The sequence below is a fragment of the Lates calcarifer genome, linkage group LG12 (genome assembly GCF_001640805.2).
Source record: "Lates calcarifer isolate ASB-BC8 linkage group LG12, TLL_Latcal_v3, whole genome shotgun sequence".
NCBI classification, from domain to species: Eukaryota; Metazoa; Chordata; class Actinopteri; family Centropomidae; genus Lates; species Lates calcarifer.
Window position 1 is genome coordinate 21,332,367 of NC_066844.1, and position 15,154 is coordinate 21,347,520.

The 15,154-nt window shown below is 41.0% G+C and overlaps 4 protein-coding genes across 7 annotated transcripts in view; 2 read left to right on the forward strand and 2 right to left on the reverse strand.

Moving 5' to 3' along the window:
- Nucleotides 1–1,618, reverse strand: part of scn8ab (sodium channel, voltage gated, type VIII, alpha subunit b) — a 48,458-nt gene extending 46,840 nt beyond the window's left edge. Inside the window, exon 1 of the mRNA XM_051074529.1 lies at nt 1,498–1,618. The gene's annotated coding sequence lies outside the window, so the exon portion shown is untranslated. The remainder of the gene's footprint in view (nt 1–1,497) is intronic.
- Nucleotides 1,619–5,178: 3,560 nt separating this feature from the next.
- LOC108881436 (putative methyltransferase-like protein 7A) lies at nt 5,179–7,207 on the forward strand. The gene is made up of 2 exons (XM_018673450.2): nt 5,179–5,761; nt 6,444–7,207. The coding sequence occupies exons 1-2, from the start codon at nt 5,267–5,269 to the stop codon at nt 6,675–6,677; spliced, it is 729 nt and encodes a 242-aa protein (XP_018528966.1). The 5' UTR covers nt 5,179–5,266; the 3' UTR covers nt 6,678–7,207.
- Nucleotides 7,208–7,289: 82 nt separating this feature from the next.
- Nucleotides 7,290–9,720, forward strand: LOC108881441 (putative methyltransferase-like protein 7A). The gene is made up of 2 exons (XM_018673468.2): nt 7,290–7,945; nt 9,481–9,720. Exons 1-2 carry the CDS (start codon nt 7,463–7,465, stop codon nt 9,715–9,717), a joined length of 720 nt encoding a protein of 239 aa, XP_018528984.1. The 5' UTR covers nt 7,290–7,462; the 3' UTR covers nt 9,718–9,720.
- An 85-nt stretch (nt 9,721–9,805) lies between these two features.
- On the reverse strand, nt 9,806–14,652 carry atf1 (activating transcription factor 1). Of its 4 annotated transcripts, none has more exons than XM_018673466.2 (8): nt 14,471–14,652; nt 13,535–13,638; nt 12,524–12,646; nt 12,274–12,371; nt 12,054–12,187; nt 11,486–11,668; nt 11,073–11,220; nt 9,806–10,643 (listed from the first exon to the last, which is right to left on the reverse strand). In XM_018673466.2, exons 2-8 carry the CDS (start codon nt 13,631–13,633, stop codon nt 10,499–10,501), a joined length of 930 nt encoding a protein of 309 aa, XP_018528982.1. In that variant the 5' UTR covers nt 13,634–13,638; nt 14,471–14,652; the 3' UTR covers nt 9,806–10,498. The 4 variants fall into 4 exon arrangements, with proteins under 4 accessions (XP_018528982.1, XP_018528980.1, XP_018528981.1 ...); XM_018673464.2 differs by having other exon boundaries at nt 11,073–11,226; nt 14,471–14,650; XM_018673465.2 differs by lacking the exon at nt 14,471–14,652 and adding an exon at nt 14,200–14,219 and having other exon boundaries at nt 11,073–11,226.
- Between the last annotated feature and the right edge of the window lie 502 nt (nt 14,653–15,154).

Genomic DNA, 15,154 nt, shown 5'->3' on the forward strand with positions numbered 1-15,154 from the left:
CTGAGAATAGGTGAGCCCTGCAGGCCCGAGTCCAGCAGCATTACCGAGAGTGCTGCCAATTTGTTTTTGTTTTTTGTTTTTTTTAGAGGCCTCGCATAACCTCTCATACGAGTGGGAGCCCCTGTTCTCCACTACTGAGCTGAGTCAGTTTCGGGTAAAGTTAAGTTATGACGACCTGATTGGAAAATGTTTTAATGAGACATGATAATGCAGCTTTACCCGCGAGGAGTGAGGAATTAAGGCGGAAATTACTCAGCGCGAGGCCAAACACAGATAAAGAACACCTCCACCTATCTCTAAAGGGAAAACTCCCCACCCCACCCCACCCTCCCTGAAGACCACCCGCTCCCCCACCTTCACGTTGTATGTTGCATCATGTAAGTGCCATTCATTGACTTGAGAGTGATCTGCAGCCTGGGTAAAGTGCACTGTTTTATACACTGAGGCGCGCCGTTGTCCTATAGGGCCAGACGCCTAAAAAAAATACTGCAGTGTGGTTTATTGCTGCTATAGGCTCTAACTAAGTAACTCATAGTAGGTCAGCTGAACACACGAGCCGCGTCCTGACAACTCATCCCACGGCCTCGAGTCAAAGTAACCCATCGCACATCTGCACAACCCAGTTTCACACCAAAAAGAGACATTATTTACAGCAAAAAGAGAGAGAGAGAAACTATAAGGGCTTACAGGCCTATACCACACCCGTATATATAATGTCTAGGCACCAGAGATCCAGAGACTGCTTGTGATGCAGGGTTAATGGTGTGAAAACATGATGGGAAATGTTGTTTTTAATGGGGGGAGACTGCGTGAAAAGAGCAGAAAAGGGGTGCCGCGGCCCCTTTGAGGACTGCCAAAACTAAAGACGCACCTACCTCCTCACGCAATACAGTCTCCAAAGAGATTGCAAAAGGGAAGGGGGGGGGCAGAGGTGGAATGGGAGGGGGGGCGTGTGTGTATGTGTGTGTGTGTGGGGGGGGGGGGGGGCACACGAAACTATCATAGTTATAAAATGATGGTAGCGAAAAAAAACAGTTTTTTTAAAAATTGCAAGCGACGCATTATCCGCGCGCTTGGAGCATACATGGTTAGTTCACAGTCGCCACTCAAGAGAAGTTTGACGCGGTCGCACTTCTACACCTCATATGCGTAGGTTTCACATTCTGACACATTGAAATGTCATTCCATCCAGCGGCAGGCCAACACCCCAAATAACCCGCTGTCTCCCCCCTTTTTCCTGCCGCGTCGCATCACTAGTCCGCGTTTTACCCCCTTGAAAAAAAATCACACCTTCCCTATACTTCTAACTGATGCCTCGGCATACATGTTTGTCCATGTAAACTGGCAAGGAGCCCCCTCCACAGACGCTAGGAAAAGATGCTGAGAGAGGGACCGCTCTGCGGCACTGGGATGCAGTCAGTCGACAAAGTAGCACTGCGATCCATCCCACGACAAAAAAAAATATCAGACAAAGCAGAAAACAGATAGTCTACTTACTTTTTCTCGCATTAACAGAAATCCAGACAGCTGTCACTGAACTGCAGATGTAGAAAAGAGTCGGGAGTAACTGCGGCTGTCGCCATATTGTTGCTGCTATATTCCTTCCCAGTGCGTGCGGCTACCCTGCATAATTGATGACTCTCAGCAAATTGTTAGGGAGTGTCGGTAAATGCCTTTAGTTTCAATAACGGACAAGAGACCGCAGCATCGTAAGCAGAAAAAACCCACAGTTCACTGTACATGTAATAACAATAATTGATTTTCTGGTCGGGATTATTATCAGCAATGTATTTGTTTTGATCAGAAACTGCACTGAAAATACCGAAAGTGGGTGATTCCATGTTATTTTAAGAGTTAGACCTCAGAGTTAGAAGACAATAAGATTTCATTTGACTTCAGTGTGGGCTTTGCAGCTCTGTATGTATGACTAAAATTCAGTGTTAAGTCTTGAGTAAAACCAGATAAAATACAAATGTGTGACCTTTAAGGTATAGAAATCTAAAAACAAACTTCTGACACCAAACTATTGACAATGTGCAACTATAGTATATTTATTTTTGCTCTTATGGCTTTGTTTTTAAGCAGATTTTTAAAGTTTTAAATGTGTATATATAGGCCTTTTCCACAGCTTACATTTGACTTGTCACATTAGGAAAAGCACAGGTGTTGCCACAGTGGTTCTGCTCTATTCAAGTGACCCAGTAAGCCATGACAACACCAGGACCCTGAAACCAAAGCATCAATTTCAATCAATTTTAATATTCACACTCTCTAAAATGTCTTCCCTGAAAAAAGTATTACTGCAAGTGAGATCCATGTTGCATAGTGACCTCTGCATCCATACTCAAAGTGTGGTATAACTGTGGGAGAATCCTTGCCACTGTAAACACACAGTATACTAAAGCCCTGCAGACAACAGATTAAATCCTACCATGATCCATACTCTAGTATCTCCCTTAAGATATCTCATGTAAACATAACATGATATGTAGAGGTTGGGAGGTCAGTGTCATAAATGCCCATCCTACACAAATCAAAAACTTGAATGATATATAATTAAGTACTGTAACAGATATGATTCAAGGACAATCCACAAAGCTGGTTATACAGCGATTCACACTTGGCAAACTGGTACAAATGGAGCCATTGCTCTTGAATTTCTTATTAGTTTCTGATTCTAACTGAAAAAATATTAATGATTCCACGTTGGCACTAATAGGGCTCCTGAGTGTTTTGGTTGTAATGGTTCTAAACTCAAAGCCAATGGAAAATCTACTTGCATAGTTAAGTCTTGAGGAGCAGATCTGAACTGGAGCAAGTTAACCTTCATGACGTGGCTTTCAAACCTTACTTAAATTCACACAGTTCGCTCGACACTTGTCTGCTGTCTTAGACAAATAAAGCAGTGTATATGGGTCATTCGGGAGACTGGGTTTGTAACTGTATGCAAATTTTCAGACTGGTTTTGTTGTACTATAAATGTTCTGTGATGTCTGTAGCAGGAGAAGGCTTTGTTTGTTTGTTTTGTGCAGACTGAAGATTACTAACACCACTGCTCACATTCTGTCACTGAAATAAATTACTTTCAGTATAGTATGACCCTTAGTCAACAGCCTTCACTCTTCAAAATACAGGGTTGGAGGATTTTCTCTAAAGGAAGTGTTTTGAATATGACCCAACAATGTCTCTATCTGGTGGAGTTTTGAAGAACTGCAGCTTAATGTCTACAGGAAGTAAAATGCTTGGCAGGCATTTCCATTCATTAAGCTACTTTTCAGTTCCGCATCTCAGTCCATTTCAATATTGTGAGCATAGAAAATACTTAAGAAATTAAATCCTCTACAAAGTCAGACTTGAAGTCAGACTGTAGCATTTGACTGCACGGGAGGAGCCAGTCAGAGGGGCTTCTAGGTTACATTACACACTATATCTGCTGATGGAGACTGTGTGATATAGTTGAAAGCTTCAGAACAAAAACGGAAAAAGACTATAATCTAAACTTGACATGTAATAGAAAATAGCTTATTGTTGTTATCATTTAGGTAGTTTAAAGTTGTCTGAACCACAGAACTTGTAGCTGGTGTGCACATTTAAACAAAAGGATCTGAGAGCCATTAAACCATTTATTCAGTGGAGGGGATAATGGACGGATAAATGGATGAAGGGAGACTGGATAGATGGATGACTTTTTTGCATAATAGACAAATATAAATCAATATATTGCAATACATACCATGATAAAGAATACATAATTTAGCTGACACTAAGGTTAAGAAAGAATCTTTCATACCTTCATCAGGGTCCTATTTATACAAAATGAAGTAAATACAAGATAACTAAATATATGAAATACTTTCTCCTCTAAACTTAAACATTATGTATGGGTATGTGGCTACAACACAATTCTCTTACTCAGAGGTAGGTATATCACACAGCACCAAAATGTTAGTCATATCAAACAACAGGCAGAATGACTCAAACAAACTTACTGGTGGCAGCATGGCTTCAAACAAAGAGATTTGAATTGAACACACCCACTCTTTATATAACCTCTCCTTCTGTAAACTCCTCCCCTGTACAGTGAAAGGTAAATCTCTCCACCCCCTCCTGGCTTCACAGAACAGACACTGAGACATTCATTTTTGAGATTCTTGAACAAAGGAAGTAAGTGGACCTTGAGATGAAACTGCTTTGTTAATGGACTATGAGCTTCAAATATCAACTTTAAACTTTAATTCAAAGGGTGTATTCAGTCTGGCCTCAAGCAAGTTAACATAAACACATTCTCAACCAACTGGCCTAAAATTGGACGAATAATGTATAAAAAAGGGCTACAAGATCTATACTGTTAAAAAACCAAATAAGGGTGTGTGAATGCCATTACTACTGCTACTAGTCCAAAGATGGACTATGACTCTCAGTATTTCTCTGAAAAGTTGATGAAGACCAAACTAAACCTAAAATGAGAGTGGGTATTGGACCTGTGGTCAGAAACATGATTTCAAAAGAGTTCGGGTCAATCCCTTTCTGCTTTAGCTGCAACAACTTTAAATATGTCAGGCTGTGGGTTTGTCAGCTTGTTAGATCTTATGCCCCTAAATGGCAAAACTAATCTTGGACTAAGGCGTCAACACAGTAAGTGTTCAGCTAACTTAAGGCAGCTATCAATATTTTTGCAATATCAATGACAATGCAAAAACAGTGGTTCAAAGTAAAAGTGGTCTGTCATTGTGATGAATCTATGAATCTGCAGCTTCTCTCGGCCTTAAGGAGCCTTATGGCAAGTTTGTTTAGCTGTCCGACTGCATACTGATTTGGTTCACACTCATGGCCTGCATAGCTTATTGACTTTACTGGCTACAGCAGACAGCTGTTTCCAGCAACCAAAAAAGCTGTAAAAAAAGCCACTGTATCAGTTATTGCAGATTCAATGTATGGAAACAGATGTGAAGTTCAGGCAACTAAAACAATAATAATTAACATTAACACTGAGCTAGCTAACTCTATAGCAAAGGCTGTAGTCTGATTTAACTCAGCGAGAATGGATTTCAATGGTGACAACATTTCACGGTTTAAAAATGTATCCTAAACATACTAGTATGTGTATAAAATGCCATTTCCTTTCACTATGTTTATGGTTGCCAGCTTTTATTTTGAAAATCCGTACCGGACGTGCCGTGTTTTCTCGCCTGTTGTCGGGGTTAACGCATGGGCTGACGGTGCTGTTTATTCCTGCTGGTCGCCGCGTTGGTCAGGGTCTGGAAAGATGACTATTCTAATGAAATTTTGTACTTTAGTCGTCAGTGTGTTATGTCTGCCCCTTCATCTGATGCACGCGGTCGGCTTGTACGAAATATACAAACGCGTTTTCCCATTCTGTGTGTACCGGATTTCTATAACGTACAACAAGAAAATGCACGACAAGAAGAAGGAACTGTTTCGCAGTCTCCCAGAGTTCAACAAGCCTGACGGACAGCTCACTCTTTTGGAGATTGGCTGCGGCTCCGGCACAAATTTTGAATTTTATCCGCCCGGTTGCAGGGTGATCTGCACCGACCCGAACCCTCATTTCCAGAAGTATCTGAACAAGAGCATGGGCGAGAATGACCACCTGAAATATGACAGATTTATGGTGGCGTCGGGGGAGGACATGAGGTCAGTGGAAGACGAGTCGGTAGACGTTGTCGTCTGTACCCTGGTGCTCTGCTCTGTCAAGGACATACCGCAAACTCTGCGAGAGGTTCACCGTATCCTGCGGCCAGTAAGTCGTCTGACTACTGAACCAGTAGTTCAAATTCAGTGTATTCCCTAATAACTGAATATAAGTCGAAATAGGAATGAAAATCAGTCCAAGAAAACTGTTTGAAAGTCTGAGTCCAACTGATAAATCAGATGGACCAAAACCAACTAGTATATACCAGCCTGTATTAGATTATTGCAGATAATATCAGTATAGACAGATGAGTCAGCCAATAAGAAACAAGAAGTTGCAGTACATATATGTCATGTTAGAGCTAGTTTAGAGAAAATGTAGTCAAACAAAGTCTGTTCAGCAGAGAGCACACACAAGTTTACTTTGCAACTGTAAAATGTCTCATTCAGTACATGTCGTTTTAAAAACTAACTTAAGGAATACTTAAAGTGAGTTCAAGTGATGGACATTGTGCAGGATTCTTTGGTTTTCATTTCATGGGAAACTGAAAAATTGTCTGATATATTAATATCCGATGTTTTAAAGTCAAATATCAATATTGGTACTGGCCTCAAAAAGCTGGTCAGCCTTTGTTCTGAGAATATGGAGTGAAAATGAACGTGCTGAAACCTTCTGTGTTTGTTGAGGTTAATGAGGTGTCTGCTCTATATTTAACCATCTGTTAATGCAGCTCGAAGACAAACAGTATATTTGGAATTTGGTGTACTCATAACAAACCTTTGCTTTGCAGGGAGGCGCCTTCTTTTTCATCGAGCACGTCGTCGCAGACACTTCGACCTGGTCCTACTTCTTCCAGCACGTCTTCCAGCCCGCCTGGTACTACTTCGGCGACGGATGCGAGATCACCCGGGAGACGTGGAAACACGTGGAGACGGCCGGATTCTCCGAGCTCAAACTGAGACACGTCGAAGCTCCTCTCCTCTTCCTGATCAAACCGCACATCACAGGCTATGCTGTCAAATAAATTCGGCCTGATTCCTCTCTGTAGTAAAACCTCCCTCACAATTATCAGTGTACAAATATACCGAGCACTAAATGCCTCTCCTGTTGTTTGTGAGTGATCACCAGTGATAGAGATAATGCCAGTCACTTTGATACTAACTTTATTTTTGTACTGAAAAAAACTTTCAGTGTTTTTTTTTTTTTTTTTTTTTTTTTTGTAAAGACCAATGATTTAACATTGAAGAAGCACCTTACCTAGACAGCGCACAGTACTAATTTTGTATGAAGTTGAAGGGGGGAAAAAAAATCTGGATGTTTGTTTATTCTTATATCTTTTCCTCATCTCCAAGTTGCTTGCTGATAAATCAGTGTGATACTGCCATAGAGAACTGCTCTCTTATCAGTGTTTATCCGTGTGCTACTGCTGGATTGTAGACTGCCTTTTAAAATGTGATTTGTGTGAACGATTGTGCCACTAGAATGTAAATTGTGTTGTGAAGGTGACTGTGTTGTGTCAGAATGTTAGTGATTAAAGAATTGATTCCTGATGAATTATTATTATTGCTATTACTTCATATGAAACTAGCACTGAGATGGCAGAGACAGCAGAGCCAAAAGTTAAGGGGGTCTCGGATTTGTCCTCACATTCCACACACAATTTGCGCCACCTAGTGGTGAAAGTGCAGCACAGACGCTGTCGCTCAGGTATTACAGTTTAATCTGTTGATCCTCTGAAGCCGCCTGTCTTAAAATGCCCTCAGCCAGACTTTGTTTAAGATCACCTCAGTGGAAGATGAAATCCTGCTCATGAAATTCTGCAGGCTGCTGTGCTTAGCTGTCACTTTGCCCTTACATATGATGGAGATCACAGGCCTGTACGGTGCGTACAAGCGTCTGTTTCCCTTCCTCGCCTACAACATCACGTTCTCGTACAACGATAAAATGCACGACACGAAGAGAAATCTTTTCCGAAACGTGGGCCGGTTTGCGAACGCGGACGGGACGCTTCGCCTGCTGGAGATCGGCTGCGGCAGCGGGGCGAACTTCAAGTTCTACCCGTACGGCTGCACGGTGACCTGCACTGACCCCAACCCGCACTTCGAGAAGTACCTGCGGCTGAGCATGGAGGACAATAAGCATTTGACTTATGATAGGTTTGTGGTTATGTCTGGGGAGGACATGAGGGAAGTGGATGACGAAACTGTGGACGTCGTTGTCTGCACCTTGGTTCTCTGCTCTGTGGGCAACGTGCGGCTGGTACTGCAGGAGGTTCGGCGCATTCTCAAAACAGTGAGTGTTAATATGATGCTTTCAAGTGCAGTCGGAAATATTTCGTGTTTGTGATCTCAAATGAATGAAATGTGGTAAGCCACATGGGCAAGGCTGGATAAACCTGTTAGGAGGCACTGGGGCATTTAACATTTTTTTGTGATATTTTATCATTTCTCTTCTGTCATAAATCGACTGCCACTGTGTGCAGTGTGTGTAGGGCCTGCTCTGTTGCCTTCAAGTGTCTATTAAGTGCAGTGCACATACTAAAGACTACAACAAAAGGTTAGAGATTATATAAATGTATCTACTACTACTTACATAACTGCCTCTGCAATCAATTATTATTAGTTAGTAATTTCATTGTACTTACGGACTGCTCCGCTTCACTGAAGATGTCCCTTTCCCTTGTCATCCCGTGCATGGCGGTCACATCCAAGAGTTTCTCACTGACAGACCAGTCTGCCTTCAGGCCTCTTAAAAAAATGGCTAGATGCACTGTTTCAGTATTGCCAGTGCTTTTGTCAATTAAAAAGCCAAAGAACGTTTCTTCAGACAGATCTCCCTGACTCTGTCTGCGACAGTGTTTCTTGACAAGCTAACATTGTTAAAAGCCTTTCTCTGGTCAGGGCACACTTGCTCACACACCTTCAGCATACACTGCTTTAAAAATGCACCTCCTGAAAAACACTTTGAAGCTCGGGCGATTTCTTCAGCCACAATAAAGCTGGCTTTCACTGTTTTTTGCTGAAACTTCTGCAAACATGTTCTGCTTAGACTGCAGGCTGCTTTTTAATTCTTGGACCTTCTGTTGCTTTTCTTTGTGGCTAAGGTTAGCATACTTAGCTCCGTGCTTGGTGTCTAAATGGCGACGTAAACTGTTCCTTGGGCACTGTTACTGCCTCGTAGCAAAGAAGACATACCAACTTGTCTCCATTAACCACAAACATGTTTTCTCTTTCCCATCTCTAATTACATTAACTTCCCTCTGTATCAACTTTTCTTTCTTGAACATTTTGGGACTATGTACTTCCCCCCACTGCATCACTGACTAAAAAACAGCTGTAGGAAATGGTCTCTTATTGAGACACTGCCACCCAGTGGCTAGATGCTTTCATTGCACAGATAACAAAATCGCGGTGTATTCACTGTCCTTCTGTAAAGCGGTATAGCATTGTATTTTACAATAACACAGTCTCTCTGTAGGCCACATAAAATGAAGTGAGTTTTGACATGTCTGCTTTACATTTAAGATACTTGATCTTGGTTTTCTCTGTAAGATCAGTCTTACTACTACTTAAGCTATTTTGCAGTCATTTTATTACTGTCGGAAATTTGAATGAAATTTGATGACATTTACTTCAGAATGACAAATTCATTTATTGTGTTTATTTTAGAACCACCACACATGGCACTTAAACTTTTTCCTATGCTGCTTCTATGCTTGACAGCTCTAACTAGTAACAGCCAGGAATTCAGTGTACATAGTAACAAAGTGACAGAACCATATTTGATAGAACATGCAGTAATCTGTTTTTGTTGGCTCTCTCTCACAGGGTGGAGCCTTCTACTTTTTGGAACACGTTGTCTCAGATCCGTCCTCCTGGACATACTTCTTTCAACATGTGCTTGAACCTCTGTGGTACTATCTTGGGGATGGTTGTATGATCACCAGAGCAACGTGGAAAGATCTAGAGGCCGCAGGTTTCTCTGAACTTCACCTGAAGCAAATTGAGGCTCCAGAGGTTACTTTAATGATTAGGCCACATATTATGGGATATGCCATTAAGTGACTACAGGGGAGAACGGACAGATGTTACTTTGCCCTCTGTACGCCCGTTGTTTCATTTACAACAAACAAAAATACACTGGCCACACCACATCTTTTGAGTGAAAATATATTTATTTTCTTACAGAATCAGCAACATTTCATACATGGTTTGTTCTTCTTCCCCACCCCTCCCAAGATGTACATAATAAATATTACCTGGACACTGTGCTTTTTCCCTGATTGTCTAAGTAACTGCCAAAAAACAACCAAACAAACCATGCTCAAGGTCAACTTTTCTGTTACCCTTTATATTCCATTGCACAAAAATAAGGAATGACAATTGTAATGGAGAAATGAGGGGAATTGCTGGTTCACAAAATAAACAGGAATTATGTCTGTGTAGTACTCATACAGTCAAAATTCTGCAGATGCTGTTAGAAGAAAAAAATTCCAACAGCAACATTTTAAAAAACACAAGAGAAAAGGAAGGAACACATTTAGAAACTGAGACTCAAAGTTAAAGCTCACAATTTCAAACCTCCCAGTATTAAAAATGTACACAACTATAAATGTTATAGCATTAGCAAATTTTTAAAAAACAGCAGGTGGAAAAATGGCCAATTAATTTTTTTATATGTCCAGTAAATGTCACTGTGATCACATGTCATTTTTATATCAAACAGAGTAAAAAAACTGGAGGATCTCAGCCTGTAATGAAGTGTTCCCAGAAACCCCAACATGTCCGAATGGCTGAGCCGTGCCGCTGCCACATCACCTCAATCCTTGACCTGTATACAAACAGGTTATCCTGTTTTAACACAATAAAGGTCCTTTAATGTTTTGAGTTCCTCAATCAGGGTCTTGTTTTGGTTCTCCAGAACAGCTACACGGTTTTCCAGGCATTTAACATATTCCTTTTTCTTTCGTCGACATTCACGGGCTGCCTCTCTGAAAGAGGGAAAAACATGTGCAGTTAGACCAACTGAGAGATTGTGTAGTTAGTGCATTAAGGAGGGAATTAACAAATATACTTTATATGAAGTTATGCACCAACATTTTTATAACCATGAAGTGGCCATATTTTTTATCCTAACAGGCTAATTAATGACCTGTCAACAAAATAATTAAAACAACGCCCAGGGTGGAGGAGTGTTCTGTATTTACTCAACTATTCAATAACAAATATTTCAATCAGGAAACAAAAATGATACAATGATTTGTTATTTATCAAGTGGGAAGTAGAACATTTGGAGACTGTGCATCGTTCCTTACTATAGTGTTAAGAGGAGCATTTATTACATTAAAGACAGTACCCTCCTTTACTGCAATTTCAGATTATTCTATATATTTTCCAAAACCCAGACACTGCACGCTTACCTGTTTTTTGCAAGCCTGATTTCTCTTTTAAGTGTTGGATCATCAGTTTTGCTCTGAGACAGTCCCACAGGAGAGGTCATAACTACAGTCTGAGGCAGGGAGCTGGATGTGGGCGCTGTGCGGATCTGGTATGTTTGTACCTCTCCTCCTGCACCTGACCACAACAGGGATCATAAGAGCTCTGCCACACGGCATGCATCACTTTTGCTGATTTTCAAGTCTCTCATCTAAATACAACCCGGTACACTTTCTAAACCTGTGTAAATGCACTGTCCATCAGTCTTGGCACTTGCAAAGTAAACACTAGAATTAGCACAATGCTAGACAGTACACAACAAACTGACTACATTAGCCAATAAAATTGACTTAGAAATTCAGGTTAATTTTGTTAGACTACATGGTGTTTTGCTCACCTTGTACAACTACCTGGTTACTAGGCACCAGTATCTGCTGGCCATCAGGTGTCTGCGCATACTGAAGGATGGTGGTGCCTTGCTGGGCTCCAGCAGAGTTGGCCATGGTGACCGCCTGCAGACCCTGAATGCCTTCAGACCCTGGAGTCGCCAGCTGGATTGTGCCATTAGCGGCTATGGTAACTAGAAAAAGCACACAGATGGCAACAGAACTGAGCAAAGCACAAGTAAAATTCAGATTCCAGCATGCCAGGCTAAAATTCTGAGTACTGCAGAGTTCTCTTTTTTTGATTTAAAGATCACACAGACTTTCTGAGAATTTGTCCCATTAGTCACTTTGGATAATAGTGGCTGGCTGGTAGACATCTCTATCTAGTGAGCATACTAACACAAAAAAATACAGTAAAACAATCATAAAAATCAATCATAATTATCACAGATTTCCCTTTACTGAAAACCAAAACCAGTGCCTTATTGTATTAATTCTGCTGCCGACAGATACATACAAACATCTAAAAACAAATTTTCTCTTTCTAATGCTAAGAACATAGAAGGGAATAGTTCGTACTGTACTGGCCGCTGCTGGTCTGGTAGATTGGGGTGGTGGGTACTGTAACACCTGTGACTCCAGTGGATGCTGGGCTGTTATCTTTTCCCTCGATGTGTGTCACCTCCTCAGATGAAAGCTCATTTAGGATTTTCCTACAAGGTGAGAAGAAGTAGGTTCCTTAAATTACTACTCATCAAACAAGACTGCTTCTCTGTAATTCCTGTTTTGTTTTTTTTACCTGTATGAGGGCCGCCTTGCCAGTATTTCTCTGGTCTTTTGGGCTGTTGCTCCACTGTCTGAAGAGTCTTGTGAATCTTCACTATCTGTACCCGGGGCCTTGAAAGACGGAGGTGGATTAACAAGAGCAATTGAGTAACTGTTTGAAATGGCATACTGACTGGTTATTAAAGAAATTAAAGAGACAAATTTAACAGAGGCTTTCATGCAGAATCAATATTTCCAGCACCAACAAAACCAGCTGGTCTTACCTGTACAGTCTGCACCTGAGGGGACTGAATGACTGACGACTGCGCAGACTGGATCACCCCTTGAACCTGAAACTGACCCCCTGGCAGCTGTACAACAGCCACAGAAGAACCACCCAGTGACATCTGCAAAAATCCAAACACAATTTCAAATCCACAAAACACAGTACATTTGTCATGGTAACTGCATTCAGTATACATGTATAAGAGTGACACTGAGGGTGAGACTTCTGAGTTTCTAGATATCGCAAGGGATACATATACATTTTTTAATTTGGATGAACCTATCTCTAAAAGTATAGAAACCTACTAACAATGAACAAATAATGGGTCTTGTCACAAGAGGATTCAGTATGTGCTCATTTACCCTCATTCAGAGTAGTAAACAATCACATTTACAGTTTCACACAGTGGAGGTTTTGAGTCCATGAAAGTTAAGAACCACTGTCAGATATCATGACCTCAGTCAGGAACTAAAGGTCCTTCAGCTACAGACTGTTTTTCACTGTAAGAATAGAAGTTGGAGCAACTTCTCGTATATCAACGAGAATCAAGACAAGACAGCAACAGAGGAACAAAATGCCATCAGACAAACTAGTTGCACTAACCCCCACATTCAGTAGCCACCCCTTTATACTGCATTGTAAGAATAAGTATTGTAAATAATCCAGTTGTCAGTGCACAAATTACTCATAATATTGTTTCAATTCAAATTATTCTTCTCTAACTTTGCTGAAGATGGCTGATAAAATAAGAGCTATGACTTAGTTCATGATCAACATGGCTGTCCACTTGGATCCATCTTAAAATTTAAGCCACATGACAGCAGGAGTTAAAGCAAACTTGCAACATACAGTATATTACACTGACAAAAAGCTGTATCACTAAGCCAGTCTCAAGCCTTTAAATTGTGCTTTCAGCATGGCATTCCTGAACAAAGTGGACTGGTGATATTAGCAGTGGCAATGCTTAAGATACTTTTTAATGGTATTTTGAGAGGGATCTATTAGTTACCTGTTGGGCTATCTGTGAGAACTGAGAGGATGTGATGGTAGTGGGAATGGTGGCAGTCTGTGACTCAGTGCCATTGCTGCCCTGCTGTACTTCTTCCATAGTAACTGGGAAGAAATAAATAAGTATTACCGTTTTACAATGGCTCTAATCTAACACAACAGCTATCTGCGGCGGGGCTGCCTGTAATATGCTGTCGGTTACTCCGCTGTGGCCTGTGCGGTTGTTCTACAATATTTGTTTAAATTACTCTTCACGACCAGCGTGGAGCAGATCGGAGCGATATCAAATCACAGCTTCTTATTTTAGATAGCCAGTCGCCACTTCTGAAGTCAAACATGTGAGTTTAAGCTAACCAAAACTCTACTTCCTTTTTGGTTCAATCGTGTTAGCCAATGCAACTAATGTTAACATGGAGTTACGGAACATAGCTAAGCTAGGCCCAATCAATACTATTAGCTCTTGTCCCTCATGATTTAGCACTAATTATTAAATTTTGCAAAGTGGCCGACTCCATCCAGTGAAAACGTTTACAACTGAAATGTAAAGTTATCCTTCGCGTCATTATCGCTAGAATGTTCGAGCTCACCAACGTTACCGTTGCTAGTTAACGGAGGCTAACATTCAGTTAAACGGACGTTAACCACTTTAAACCGTTAAAAACAAACGTTTTGATGCTGCAAGCGGGGCAAGTTTCGCTACTCTGGTTCACAGGATGGATGAGCTTTTGTCTCAATGAGCAAATATGTGTAACTCTGTCACTGGCACGCAAGTTACCGCGTCAATAGACGTCAGCGATACGGGGAGCCATTAAGCTAACTACACCTTCCCTTTTCGTAAAACGGCGAGGAGTTGACGAAGCAACAGCCGCCATTACCGCCGCAGCGTAGCAGACAGTCAGACGAGCACAAAATTACCGCTCAGCCAGCCAGAATTTACCTTTTCAAGGGTCGCGTAACTGCTCTTGTTCACAGCGTGGACTTCGTGCAACTCGTGTATAGTTTGACACAAGAAATGCCGTGAAAAGTTACTTAGCAGCAACTGCTAACAGCTAAAAATACAAAGATGTCAGCTAAAAAAAAATAGCTGACCACTTTTTTTCCCAAAGGAAATGGGCGGTGCTGTTAGCAAGGATGCATTACGCAATAGTTTCTCCAGGCTTTGTGATTGGTAAAAACAGTTTGAGCAACTGGTGTATTACAGAGATGAGAGGCAAAACTTGCCTGTTACTTTCCTGTAATCAAAACTACTTTACCTGAGTGTTCACTAAAAACGACTTAGTACTTCTATTTTAACAACTTTCATTGGGAAAATTCTACTTTTTACTCTACTGTATGTTTATAGTAATAGTCAATATTTCTCAAATCATGTCGTTATATGATTCATTAGTATAGATTACACAACAGTAAACAAAGTACTGAAACTTAGCTTTGCATCAACCAGCTACAACATTTCAGTGCTGCTTATACAGTAATGCAGCCGATGTAATCCAATCATAACACTACACTTTGATAGGTCCATTTACATAGTGAATACTTTTACTTTTGACACATCTACACTTCTACTTTTGAAATTGATCCATAATCACTTTGTTTCAAACAAAGGATCTAAATGTTTTTCCCC